This window comes from Zea mays, chromosome 7 (assembly GCF_902167145.1).
Source record: "Zea mays cultivar B73 chromosome 7, Zm-B73-REFERENCE-NAM-5.0, whole genome shotgun sequence".
In the NCBI taxonomy this organism is placed as follows: Eukaryota; Viridiplantae; Streptophyta; class Magnoliopsida; order Poales; family Poaceae; genus Zea; species Zea mays.
The window spans coordinates 159430126-159443394 of NC_050102.1; the positions used below are offsets into that span (position 1 = coordinate 159430126).

The 13269-nt window shown below is 42.8% G+C and overlaps 1 protein-coding gene across 4 annotated transcripts; it reads left to right on the plus strand.

The window, feature by feature from the left end:
* The first annotated feature begins 2612 nt into the window (after positions 1-2612).
* Positions 2613-13269, plus strand: LOC100304236 (uncharacterized). 4 transcript variants are annotated; one of them, XM_008653372.4, is made up of 29 exons: positions 2613-3389; positions 5094-5345; positions 5439-5609; positions 5756-5806; positions 5892-5984; positions 6118-6213; positions 6292-6342; positions 6429-6547; positions 6850-6958; positions 7241-7363; positions 7450-7521; positions 7857-7928; positions 8003-8069; positions 8184-8326; positions 8413-8484; positions 8556-8684; positions 9043-9198; positions 9289-9402; positions 9508-9606; positions 9687-9764; positions 10503-10637; positions 10763-10837; positions 10931-11042; positions 11139-11515; positions 11590-11652; positions 11735-11806; positions 11956-12084; positions 12191-12310; positions 12398-13222. In XM_008653372.4, the coding sequence occupies exons 1-29, from the start codon at positions 2799-2801 to the stop codon at positions 12476-12478; spliced, it is 3822 nt and encodes a 1273-aa protein (XP_008651594.1). In that variant the 5' UTR covers positions 2613-2798; the 3' UTR covers positions 12479-13222. The 4 variants fall into 4 exon arrangements, with proteins under 4 accessions (XP_008651594.1, XP_008651596.1, XP_008651597.1 ...); NM_001361390.1 differs by having other exon boundaries at positions 2675-3389; positions 11142-11515; positions 12398-13165; XM_008653374.4 differs by lacking the exon at positions 11590-11652 and having other exon boundaries at positions 2659-3389; positions 12398-13269.

The window sequence follows — 13269 nt, forward strand, 5'->3', positions numbered from 1 at the left end:
GGTTTAAGGGCTAATAATGATCCCGTTTTGGTGCTTAATGCCAAAGGGGGAGAAATTAAGGCCAAAGCAAATGGATCAGCTACCACTTGAGAACTTTGAAAATATTAGAGTTAGAACTTTTGATTTGTCAAAATACTCTCTTTGTCAAAATTTTGTCTCTTATGGGGAGAATTTATGATTATGGGAAAAAGAGGGAGTTTTTGGATCTTGATCATTTTCTCTTTTTGGATTATCTCTCTTTATGCCCAAATAAGTGAGTTTGATTTAGAGATAGGAAAATGAATTTGATTTGCAAAAACAAACCAAGTGGTGGCAAAGAATGATCCAAATATGTCAAATCTTGTAAAGGATATTTTTTTGTTCTCAATTGCATTGATGTTGCACTTCTAGTTGTTGCTTCTTGATGTGTTGACATAAATCACCAAAAAGGGGGAGATTGAAAGGGAAATGTGCCCTTGGGCCATTTCTAGTATATTTTGGTGATTAAGTGCCCAACACATATTGAGTGAGTAATTATATGCCAAATGATGGATGAAGTGAAAATCGACAAGAAGGTATGGTTCTAGACTTAGTACATTGGTTGTTGTGTACTAATATATTTGTCTAAGTGCTAGAATCAGAGAAAAGAAAAGAAGAAGAGAACTTGTCTCGAAGCAGCCAAGACTCAGCACAGTCTGGGTGCACCGGACAGTGTCTGGTGCGCCAGGCTGGGCTCTGGCGAACTGGCCACTCTCGGGAATTCGTCGGCGGCGTACGACTATAATTCACCGGACCGGTGAGCCAACGGCCGCTAGAGCAACGGTCGGCCGCGCAATCCGCGCGCGACGCGTGGCCCACGCCAACGGTCGGTTGGGGGCACCGGACTGTCCAGTGCGCCAACCAGCCCGAAGATCCAACGGTCGGCTGCGCCAGAAATGGAAGGAGATCCGCACCGGACATGCTACAGTGGCTGTCCGGTGGTGCACCGGACTGTCCGGTGCGCCACCCGACAGAAGGCAAGAATTTCCTTGTTGGGTTCCAACGGCTCCTAGCTGCCTTAGGGCTATAAAAGGGACCCCTAGGCGCATGGAGGAGTCAACCAAGCATTCCTTGATCATTCCTAAGCACCAAGACTCCATTCTCGCACATTCGATTCTTTGAGATAGTGACTTGAGCTCCATTTGAGTAGAGAACTCCTTGATTTGTGTTGTGAGCTCAAGTTGTGGCTTGTGTGCGTGATTATGCTTGTGCTTTGAGTTTTGTGTGTGTTGCTCTTCCCACCCTTACTTCCGTGCTTCTTTGTGATCATCAATTGTAAGGGCGAGAGGCTCCAAGTTGTGGAGATTCCTTGCAAACGGGAGAGAGTATAAGAAAGAAAAACACTTTGGTATTCAAGTCGATCATTGGATCACTTGAGAGGGGTTGAGTGCAACCCTCGTCCATTGGGACGCCACAACGTGGAGTAGGCAAGTGTTATACTTGGCCGAACCACGGGATAAATCACCGTGTCTCTTGTGCTTGTTTCTTTGTAACCATTGTGTTTCACAAGAGCTCGGTCCTTAGCCACTTGATTCCATTGTGCTAACACTTAACCAAGTTTTGTGGCTATAAGTTTTAGATTTTTACAGGATCACCTATTCACCCCCCTCTAGGTGCTCTCAATTTGGACCATATGAAAATTTAATGTCATTTTTTGACACTTTTCTCGGTGCCATAGCCTATGGCGCCGAGGTACCTGCTGCGCTGGCATAACCCGAACGCCGTGGCGCCGACGTGGCACCGAGCTCGGCGCCACAGATCTTGGCGCCGAGCTCGGTTGTTTAGAGGCTGACATCCCAGGCTTATCCGCCGTTGCGCCACGTCGTACTCGTCCCCGTAAAACAACGCCGCATGGTTGCGGCAGTGGTTGCCCGAGCGAATCCACGCTTTCGCCCGTTGTCTCCGGGGTAGGGGGCACTCCAGCGCCAAACGGAAAGCCCCATCAGCACTGACCACTCCCGATCCCACGTCCCGGCGTCCCCCCAATCCCTCTCCCTACAAAAGGCCACCGCGACGCGACCGCGTACGGGAGGTGAGCCGTGAGTGCAGGCAGGCTGAGCGAGACCGCGAGGGAGCAGCGAGCTGCACTGCAGCGGCGCAGAAAAAAAGAAATTTTGGAATAATTTTTTCTTCCCTTTGGCTCCGTGAGGTTCCTGTGCTTGCTCGCTCGCCTGAGCTTCGATTGAGCCGTACGTGGGCCGTCGTGAGCTCAATCACCGCTCTCCGGGAGCTTACGAGGGACGTCAGATGGAGCCGTACGCGGCGACGAAGGGCGGCGAGTCCGACGCCGGCACCGACCTGGAAGGTACGCGTGCCGCTCGGCCCGACCTCCTTCGCGCAATTGAGTCTCGTCGCTTCCGTGGGGTTTCGCCGCTTCGCTTATATAACCGAGCTCGGCGCCACATCGGCGGCACGATATCCAGGTTGTTCCAGCGTAACAGATATCTCGGCGTCATAGCCTATGACGCTGAATAAAGAGTCAAAAAATGACATTAAATTTTCGTAGGGTCTAAACGTGATTTTTTTTCGAAAAAAATGAGCCAAACTGGAAAAAAAATTCGGCGCGTAGCCGTCGCCCGTCGGAGCGTAGGCTCGAGGAGGGAAGGCATACCGGTGCCTCTCCACTTCTTCCGTGCACAGTGGAATCCTCAACCTCAACAAACCAAACCCCGGCCCCACACCTTCACCATGCTACCTCTCCCCTTTTTTTTCCCGATTCGCCCTGTCTTCCCAAGCCCTGCTTTGCCGCTAGCGACAAAACCCTAACCCTAACCGCGGGGATGGCGACGCAGTCGCACTCCTCCTCCGCTGCCGCGATAGACATGTATGAGACGGCCTCTCAGCCGGACGCCTCCGTTGCCGGCGACGCCTACACCTTCCTTGAGTTCAACACTCAGGGTGACGAATTCGACTACCCCGACTTTCCGGAGCTTTCTCAACCGCCGCCCCGATCGACGCCGCTGACGTCTTCCATCCCCGGCGCTGGCGCGTCGTCCTCGTCGTGGCCTGCCCCGCCGCCGCCGCCCTCCGACGCGGCCTCCGCTGAACCCGATCTCACGTCTCTGGACGTCCCCACCCCGCCGGCCTCCTCCTCCTCGCCGTCGCCGCGGTCTGCCTCCAAGGCGCGCTCGTTGGCTGCGGCAGATGGGCTCGCCTCCGGGGTAGCCGCACTCAGCTTCGAGGATCCTGTTGGAGCCGGCGCCGGAGAGGACGGGTACGACTACGGCAAGGGAGACTTCGTGGAACACGCCTGCCGGTACTGTGGGATCCACAATCCTGCATGCGTGGCGAGGTGCAACGTGCCCTCCTGCCGCAAGTGGTTCTGTAACTCGCGGGGGAACACCTCTGGCTCCCACATTGTCAACCACCTGGTTTGTTTACTTATCTTTTTTCATGGCATAGCTCATTTAGAATTTAAGACTACTCAGATGTTAATTTGTTGAGAATTGCTTAAAAACTGATTAATCAGAGTTCTGTCATACAAGTCTGTTGATAATTGTTTTTTAGAAACTGAACGAGTGAGATTTTGTCGTACAAATTTGTTGATAATTGCTTAGGAACGAACTTAGTGGGCTCTGTTTCACAATAGTCTGCTTTGAATCAATTCTAGGCCTTTTAGTTGTTAAAAGAAGACATCATGCTTTATTGGGGTGCACTTTATGGCTCTATAAGTAAACTATTGCTCAGATGTTGTAGCAAGTAGCAGCATGTCTTTCGTATTATATGCGGGGGTGGCTAAGGAGGTGATCGGTACCATCTTAAAATTGGTAAATTGATGCCATGAGTCGGTTAGTTAGTTTTTGTATTTTTCATGGTATGCCATAGTGTCGGTGTATCTAGTTGCTGTAATTTGTTAGCCATGCTGCATTGATGTGGCTTTAGACTTGGAAGGTTTTCTGGTGGAAATAAGTATAGAACTATAGATAAAATAACTCTGAGGAGAATGTCATGTTAATTATCTCTTGAATTAGGTTGAGAATAAGCAAATTTGTAGTATACTGTTGTATCTGTGGGAGACATTGCAATGGGAATGCGACGATTGCTAGATGTGCGTATTTGGTTTTGTTGTGCAGTAGCAGTATTAACTTTTGATTTTTTGTGCTAATGGAATGGTTGATACATTTTGTGAAAGTGGTTCCTATTGTTCAGACCCATTTGCAAAGGGTCCTTGGACATATTGTTTAAATAGTTGGTTAGGAAGCTAGCTGTATTTGCAGTGAAGACATTTCGTTCCTATTTGGTATCTAGGGTCTTAATTGTTAAGTCCCATTTGCAAGGTGTCACTTATACTGTCTAAATAGTTTGCTATCAGTTTAATTTAATTTTCAGTGAAGACCATCTCAAACCGTATGAGTAGGAGTGTAGAACACAACATTATGACAGCAACATGGATATAACTTTTGTTAAAAAAAATTGTCAACACATCTGTTTCTACAACTTATTATATTGCAACCCTGATTCCTTATTGAGAGGCTCTGTGGTGTTTCATAAGCAGCTTTGCTATCCTTTAGGCAACTCGCAGCATGCAAGCACACCATTGTCCTTGGACAGTGGACACACTTTTGATGTTTTGGCATTGTGTTGTGGTGGTTGTCCAAGCAAACCAAGGACTGGTACAAGTACATCCTGAAAAATGCTTAGTACAAAAGCTGAGGCATGGGTCCATTTAGAAGTGAAATGAAGGATGGAGAGAGTCTGGTGGGAGAACAGTGATGATATCCTATCAAGTTTATCTAGTTCTAGAAAGACTATGATTCTTCTCACCGAAAAGAACATATATATGTAAACCAAGCTTCAGTGGTTTGGCAATGCGTCAAAATTTCTAGCTTGATCTACGATGTCAAATGTCAATGCTCTAACAGTGAACGTTTGGCCTAGTTGATTATAAGCATATACTTGCTACCTACAGTCACCCATAAGCTTTGTATACAAATAAATGCATTGAGTGTAGGCTAGATCACTCATTCTGAATCATATGCTTATTGTGTTATTGTGTAAGAATCCACCTACCTTTACCCATTTAAATGAAACAAATTCAGTATACATGGTCATAACCATATGTTTATCATTTGCAGGTTAGGGCAAAGCATAAGGAAGTGTGCCTTCACAAGGATAGCCCTTTGGGAGAAACAATCCTTGAATGCTACAACTGTGGCTGTCGGAATGTATTTCTTCTTGGGTTTATCTCAGCAAAATTGGAGAATGTTGTCGTTCTTTTATGCAGAGAGCCGTGTTTAAGTGTTAATGCACTGAAGGATATGAATTGGGATCTCAGCCAGTGGTGCCCTCTTATTGATGACAGGTGTTTCTTGTCATGGCTTGTAAAGGCAAGGGTCTCATGATGATTTCTTAGGTTGTTCTGTCATGCATTTGTGCATAGCTAGGAACTTTCTGATGGTTGGACAATTTACTTTCTTCAGGTACCTTCAGAGCAGGAGCAGCTAAGAGCTCGGCAAATTAGTGCACAGCAAATTAACAAAGTGGAAGAGCTTTGGAAGACAAATCCTGATGCATCTCTTGAAGATCTTGAAAAGCCTGGCGTAGATGATGAACCTCAGCCAGTTGTTTTGAAGTATGAAGATGCTTACCAGGTTAAAACTTTCTAAAGTTCTGTATTCTGTTACTTGAGTTTACTTTTTTGTTGGTGCTTTACTTCCTACTCTCAAATATCAAAGCCCATATTTTTACCTTGCATCTAAGACCTAACTAGCATATCCTGCCCCCCTTTTTTTGCCAGTACCAAAATGTTTTTGCGCCACTGATAAAACTTGAGGCTGATTATGACAAGGTACTGTGTTCTGATTAAGAGATCATGTTTTTTATCTTTTCCATCACAAAACTGAGTTGTGTTACTGTTTTATATGTTGTTGTAGATGACGAAAGAGTCACAGAGCAAGGATAATGTAACTGTCCGGTGGGATATTGGGTTGAACAAGAAGCGTGTAGCTTACTTTGTCTTTCCAAAGGTCTGTTCAAGAAGTGAAATATATGGGATTAGTGAATTAATACCATAATTGTATAGTTATCTGTTGTTGATGATGTTCGGTATTGCTTCGTGATACTCTATTGTCTAACACGGGAAACAATTATGTATTTTAGGAAGACAATGAGTTGAGGCTTGTGCCTGGAGATGAGCTACGCTTGAGATATCCTGGTGATAGCTCACATCCCACATGGCAATCTGTGGGACATGTGGTAATTAGAAACCTGCTGATAATCTTAATTGGGCCAGTTTTATCTTTGTGGCTATGCTAAGGACATTTGTTCTTTCAGATTAAGCTCACTGCACAAGAGGAGGTGGCACTTGAGCTTCGTGCAAGTCAGGTATAACCGTATAAGGCAGTATGATTTTTCTCATGTTCCTTTTTAGCATCCACTCAGCCTATTTTAACAATTTCCTTGAATTTCAGGGGGTGCCTACTGAGCTAAACGTTGGATTCAGTGTTGATTTCGTTTGGAAGAGTACCAGTTTTGATAGGATGCAAGGAGCAATGAAAACTTTTGCTGTGGACGAGACAAGTGTCAGTGGGTGAGTATAATATGTGATACTGTGCATAGGGTTACGACATATCGTTGTCATTATAATCGAACAAGGCTCTTTGATAGAAAACAACTCCATCAAATCCTAAACCACTTCATATATTATTAGTCGGCGAGATATTTGATTGTTTCTGTTACACACACTGTTTCATTGGTTAACTATGTGCATACTGAAGAATATTCTTATAATAAGATCCATTCTATCTCATTCTTTATAATTTTGTTCTTCTGAAGTGTTTGTCATAGTTGTATCACTATTAACAAAGTTTTACTGTCTGTTCTTTCACACAGATACATATACCACCACCTTTTGGGACATGAAGTTGAGCATCAAATAATACGTAACACCCTACCAAGACGCTTTGGTGCACCTGGACTTCCAGAACTAAATGCTTCCCAGGTACATTATCTCTCTCTCTCTCTCTGTCTCTCTCTACACTCACACATGTGTGTGTATTCTTTGTTCTATATTTCCTCTTTTTTTTGCTTTTCATGTCTTCTAACATGGTGCATTCATGCCTTTGATTAACATGGTTGTCTTCTGTTCTGGGACAATCTGTGTATATTATATATTTTAAATTTTGGGTGCAGCTTTGCAAATTTGCTGCTGTTATGGCCTGTGTATGTTGTTATTGATTGTTTGATCTGATGTTGTCTTCTGTATTATTTATTGTGTATTCAGGTTTTAGCAGTTAAAAGTGTCCTGCAGAAGCCAGTTAGTTTGATTCAAGGTCCACCTGGCACTGGAAAAACTGTCACATCTGGTGCAATTGTGTATCACATGGCCAAACAAGGTCAAGGACAGGTATGGGATTATTAGAAGTATGTTGTTCACTTGTTTGACATGGTTTAGGGAGAATTGTCTGACCTCTAATTTTGTCAAATTTGTAGGTTCTTGTATGTGCCCCAAGTAATGTTGCTGTTGATCAGCTGGCAGAGAAGATAAGCTCAACCGGTCTCAAGGTATCGTTGAAATCTTATTTAAATTTCTGCAGTTCTCCAACTTGCTTTATATTTAGAGTTATATGCCAAAGCTGTTTGGAGGATTAACTGAACATTTTATGTATGGTTGAATGCAGTACTCAACTGTGAACCTGTCACCAGTACTTCAGTAGTATATGATAATGATATTCAACTAAGAATTTATGAATAATCATAGCATGATGATAAATGAAAAAAATCCCCATTCCACCTGATGTGCCCAGTTTTTCAGTATCCAACTTCTGTTGGTGCTGTTATCCTGATATTCATTCGGTATTTAGTGTTTTCTGTTATTTATTTTTTATTATGTGCTACAGGTTGTTAGGCTGTGTGCAAAATCTAGAGAAGCTGTTTCGTCTCCTGTTGAGCATCTCACACTTCATTATCAGGTACATCCTATTGTTGCTTTTGTGGAAATTAATCTTGCTATGAATGTCACTGATGCTTATGTTAACTCTTGCAGGTTAGGCACCTTGATACCTCTGAAAAGAGTGAATTTCACAAGTTACAGCAACTGAAAGATGAACAAGGTAATCCATGTTTAACTATTGTGATACCATTATGCCACAATCAAGCATTGTCGAGGGATGTGATGTGCAAAGATTATTGATGAGTATTCCGACAAGCATATTCTACTGTTACAGGTGAATTGTCCAGCAGTGATGAGAAGAAGTACAAGGCACTAAAGCGTGCCACTGAAAGAGAGATACTGCAGAGTGCTGATGTCATTTGTTGCACCTGTGTCGGTGCTGGAGATCCTCGTCTTTCAAACTTCCGTTTCCGACAAGTAATTATTGTCGCCTCATGCTGTCTCCGGTTAGCTATGATTCCTGTTGTGTAATATTCTGATGCAACAGTAAACTTTATTGTCAGGTTCTTATTGATGAGTCCACACAGGCAACAGAGCCTGAATGTCTTATTCCTTTGGTGCTTGGTGTCAAGCAGGTAAAATATAAACTTGTATTTTCTTTTCTTTTCTTTTTATTTATCCTTTATTAATACTCTTGCAATTATAGGTTGTCCTTGTCGGAGATCATTGCCAATTGGGTCCTGTCATCATGTGCAAAAAAGCAGCCCGTGCAGGATTAGCACAATCTCTCTTTGAACGCCTTGTTATCCTTGGAGTGAAGCCATTCAGGCTACAGGTAATACCTGCATATGATGTACCTTGGTGTTATTATCCTTTCCCTGCTTCATCCTGCAACTTTGGCACTCCATGTATAAAGGCTATAGTTTTTTCTTGACTTAGTTATAGCAGTTACTTACATTTTTATGTCATGATAATTACTCCTCATTAGACATTTTGGAAACTATTGTTTTTTGTACTTCACATAAATGAGTTCATGCTGATGTTATCTGGTTTTTCCTGCTGTTATCGATCTATTAAGTTATGTCAAAACTTGAAACAATGGTATTGCCAGGATTAATAGTCATAATTAGAAGTGAGCTGATAACTCTATACCATCAGCAATAATTCTAACTCAAATCATCTCTGATTTATAGGTCCAGTATAGAATGCATCCATGCCTCTCAGAGTTTCCATCCAACTGCTTTTATGAAGGCACACTGCAAAATGGAGTGACTGTTAATGAGAGGCATTCGTCTGGAATTGATTTTCCTTGGCCTGTTCCAAATCGCCCAATGTTCTTCTATGTGCAGGTAGCTTCTTTGACAACTATGGAAATATTGATGTGTTTCATACACAAACTCTTATCTGGATGTGCTGCATATCCATACTAATATCTGCAGATGGGACAAGAAGAAATCAGTGCTAGTGGGACATCGTATCTCAATAGAACTGAAGCTGCAAATGTTGAAAAAATTGTAACAACTTTTTTAAGAAGTGGTGTTGTACCAAGCCAGGTATTTTTTCACTCATTGTGTGTCTTATCATCTCATGACCTGCTATTCTTTACTTTATATGAAGTCAAAATCCCTGATGGTGTGTCTCATGCATTTTTCACACAGATCGGAGTTATCACACCTTATGAAGGGCAAAGGGCATACATTGTAAATTACATGTCAAGGAATGGCTCTCTTCGCCAACAACTTTACAAGGAAATCGAGGTCGACCATAAAATTTATAAAAACCTAGTTTTAATCTATATTATAGAAGGTTGCTTGCTTAAGTTTTATACCTCTTGCAGGTCGCTAGTGTAGACTCATTTCAGGGTAGAGAGAAAGACTACATTATTCTATCTTGTGTTAGAAGCAATGAGCACCAGGTATGCTCCTTTCCGGTCATATTATGTTTTGCTTATGATGTAGAAGTACTGTGGTGGTTTGCACAATTTAATCATGATGAACGACTGTGGTGGTCAATCTGCAGCTGAGCTTTGTTTAATATGGAGATCCTTGTGTGTAGTGTAAGCAGTTGATACATGAAACCATCAAGGCTCTATTGATGTGGAATATTCCTGGATGGGATCTATTGTTCATTTATTTTTATCTGTGGTGTGCATCATTTTCATTTGCAATCATTGTATTGGCATGCTTGTAGTTGTAGCTTAGTTGTCTGATTGGTGACTTGCATGAGACTTAGCCTGCATTAGAACTTATGCAGCAGAACCCAAACCAAACTTGTGCGATGTCTTGGTGTTTGGTTGGCACAGGTAAGCCCTGTTTGGTAATGTTATGTTGACTGCTTCCATGTTGTTACATGTAGTCATCTCCATGTTCTAATAGAGATGTATGACAGATGAGAGTTTCATTTTTGTGTGCCTGTCGACTTGTGCAAATCTGCATTGCCTAATACGACCACATCTGGCGTATTAGGTAATGCTGCTTTTGGCCTACTTTGATCACTGTGCAATCCTGTGTAAGACCCTCTGCGTTCAACCAAACATGAGTAAACTGCATTGCACAATCCTGGATACAAGTTAATTTATGGAACCAAACAGGCCCTTGCCTCGTCCTTAAGTAGCAAACTGTTGCGTAAATTTATGCCTTCTATGCTCTTTCAGGGAATTGGGTTTCTCAATGACCCGCGCAGGTTAAACGTTGCGTTAACTCGTGCACGTTATGGCATAGTTATTCTTGGTAATCCAAAAGTACTAAGCAAGCAGCCACTTTGGAATAGCTTGTTGACACATTACAAGGTAAGCTATTTCATACATTTGGACGCTGATTTGGGATTGTTGTTATTGCTATTTCTTTTGTTAGCACTATGACGAGTAAAAAATACTTTTGTTTTTGATTTTGCACACATAACTTGTGTATTTAGGAGCATGAGTGCTTGGTAGAAGGACCTCTGAACAACTTAAAGCAGAGCATGGTGCAGTTTCAGAAGCCCAAAAAGGTGACTGCTTTGCCCTCAGATGACTAGTTGACTACTGCAAGGTGTCATGTCACGTTTGTTTTCTATCTCAATCAATACTATTTTGGTAAGCAGATATATAATGATCGGAGATTGTTACTGGGCGGTGCTCAAGGCATGCATGGAGCTAACTTCGGGGCTGGGGCCTCAAGCCAAGCAGCAGATAAGAGAAGTGGCAGGGGGAAAGGTATGCACAGTTTACATTTGCATGCTGTATTTGTTTTACATAAATAGTTATGGTTCACCATTCACCCTCTGACTCTCTGGAGTCCCTGCTCAATAGCAGGGCAATCATTTGTTTCTTATGGCCCTCCAAATGGGGTGCACAAGCCTGGTGTGCACCCAGCAGGTTATGCTGTACCTCGTATGCCTTTTCCTCCATTTCCTGGGGCTCCACATTCTCAACCATATGCAATTCCGACTCGGGGTTTGCATGGGCCCATTGGAGCTGTTCCACCGGTGCATCAACCTGGAAGTAGAAGTTTTGGGGCACCTCGTTCAAATACTGGTGGGCCTATTGGTGGCCACCTTGCTCATCAACAGAATTCCCAGCAAGCTATGGGTGGCATTGGGTCAAATTTTAACTACGCTGGCATGGAGAATTCGAGTAGTCAGCCTTCTGGTGTAGCCCAAATGTCCCAATCGGGATTAATGACACAGGTTTGCTTTTCTATCTTATATATTACACATGAAAAAAACAATATTCACATAGTGATATTTTCTTTTCAACTTAGATGCCTGTTCAAGGACTAAGTCAAACATTCCGTGATGGTTTTTCCATTGGTGGGATGTCTCAGGTATTGCTAATAAGTGATGCCTGGCATTATTAGCTTCCTGTACTCTTTATTGATGCAATATCTCTTTTTGCTTGTTTGCTAGGACTTCATTGTAGATGATTTTAAGAGCCAAGGATCACATGTGCCATACAACATTGCAGAATTTTCTACCCAGGTTTCTGTACAGTTCACTACATGTTATTTTTTACTTCTTTCTGGATTCATATACGCTTGTGGTTTTGTGAAATTTAACAAACCAAATTATCTGGTTACTGTGAAGTTTAGTTCTTTCTTTGGCTCATAGAAAAAAGTTTCCATCAACAGGCTTCTCAAGGTGGTTATGGTGTTGAGTTTACTCAAGCGCCCCAATCTGGATACTCTGGGAATTATATGAACCAAAACACACATCCTGGATACTCCCATATTGGTACAACAAATGACATTGTATCTCAGGTATGTTCGTTTATATTAGTGCATGACCGCTATATCAAGTAACCTAACCATTTTTGCATGTCCCTTGGTGGATATGTATGCTCCTAAACCTGTTGATTTGATTCAGGATCACATGGCCCATGGATCTCACGGAATGTTTACGCAAGTGGGGTATAATGATCCGTCGCAAGATGAGTCATCTCAGATTCATTATGGAATGGCTGCTGCTGGTCCCCTACATTCGCAGGTGGTTTGTCTTCTCAATTCTTAAACCTTTGTTCTCGTCTCTTCTTTCCATCTCACATATATATGACTAGTAATACTTTTTTTACAGAGCATGATGAACCCCTTATACTCTCAATCCTATGCTCACTACAACACCCAGCCACATTCTCTTCAACCTCCTCCCCAGTGATAATTAAGGCTTGTGATATGGTGAAGCCACATTTTGGAAGTTTGGTGGGTTGCATCTTTTGGCCCACATGTTGTGCCCTTCTCTGCTATTTCAGAATCGATGGTGCATAGACATCAGATGCAAGCAATGTGAACAAGCATATGACACACTTTGTATTGGATGTTTATCGGGGCAGGCTTGTACAAGATGGCTATGGCTACTGACCAACAGCCAGCGCCGAGGAGCACAAGGATTGCAATGTATCATGTTCTTGATCGTTGTGGTTCACTACCCGTTTAGACCACAAGAGGGGTCATATTGTGCATCGGAAGAGGTTGGCGGCACTATCCTCATCCCTCACCTGTATATAAAGGCAATCTGGGCCTATAGTGGTACAATGTGAACATATTCCAGGATTTGCTGCCACTCAAGTCAAGTTGCAGCAATTGCATGCCTCCATGGTGTAGAGTGGCTTTGTATAAAGGTGCTATAGGTTGGGTGGCCACAACCCTTTTGGATATCACACATGACAAGATATTTACCTTTACATTTTGTATGCATCTGATATGGTTTTGATATTTATGCCAGAGATGATTTAGGTGATGGTAAAATTAGTTAGTGACGACTGGAAATTTGGGAGTGTTCTGTGAAAGTAAATTTGACCCTGAATCCTGCGAGGAATGGCTGATCATGAAGTTTATTGTATAATTTGGATAGTCCGTTCAGAGATATTCATGCATAGGTGCATCACATATTTGTTCTTTATCTTTCTGCAAGTGGCACTTTTCTGAGTGGTCAATTCTGCAATGAAA

Coding starts and splice junctions, on each gene's coding strand:
- LOC100304236 (XM_008653372.4), top strand. CDS start 2,799: ATGGCGACGCAGTCGCACTCCTCCTCCGCTGCCGCGATAGACATGTAT. Junction 7,522..7,856: donor TAAGCTCAACCGGTCTCAAG/GTATCGTTGAAA, acceptor TATGTGCTACAG/GTTGTTAGGCTGTGTGCAAA. Junction 11,516..11,589: donor AATCGGGATTAATGACACAG/GTTTGCTTTTCT, acceptor TTTTCAACTTAG/ATGCCTGTTCAAGGACTAAG.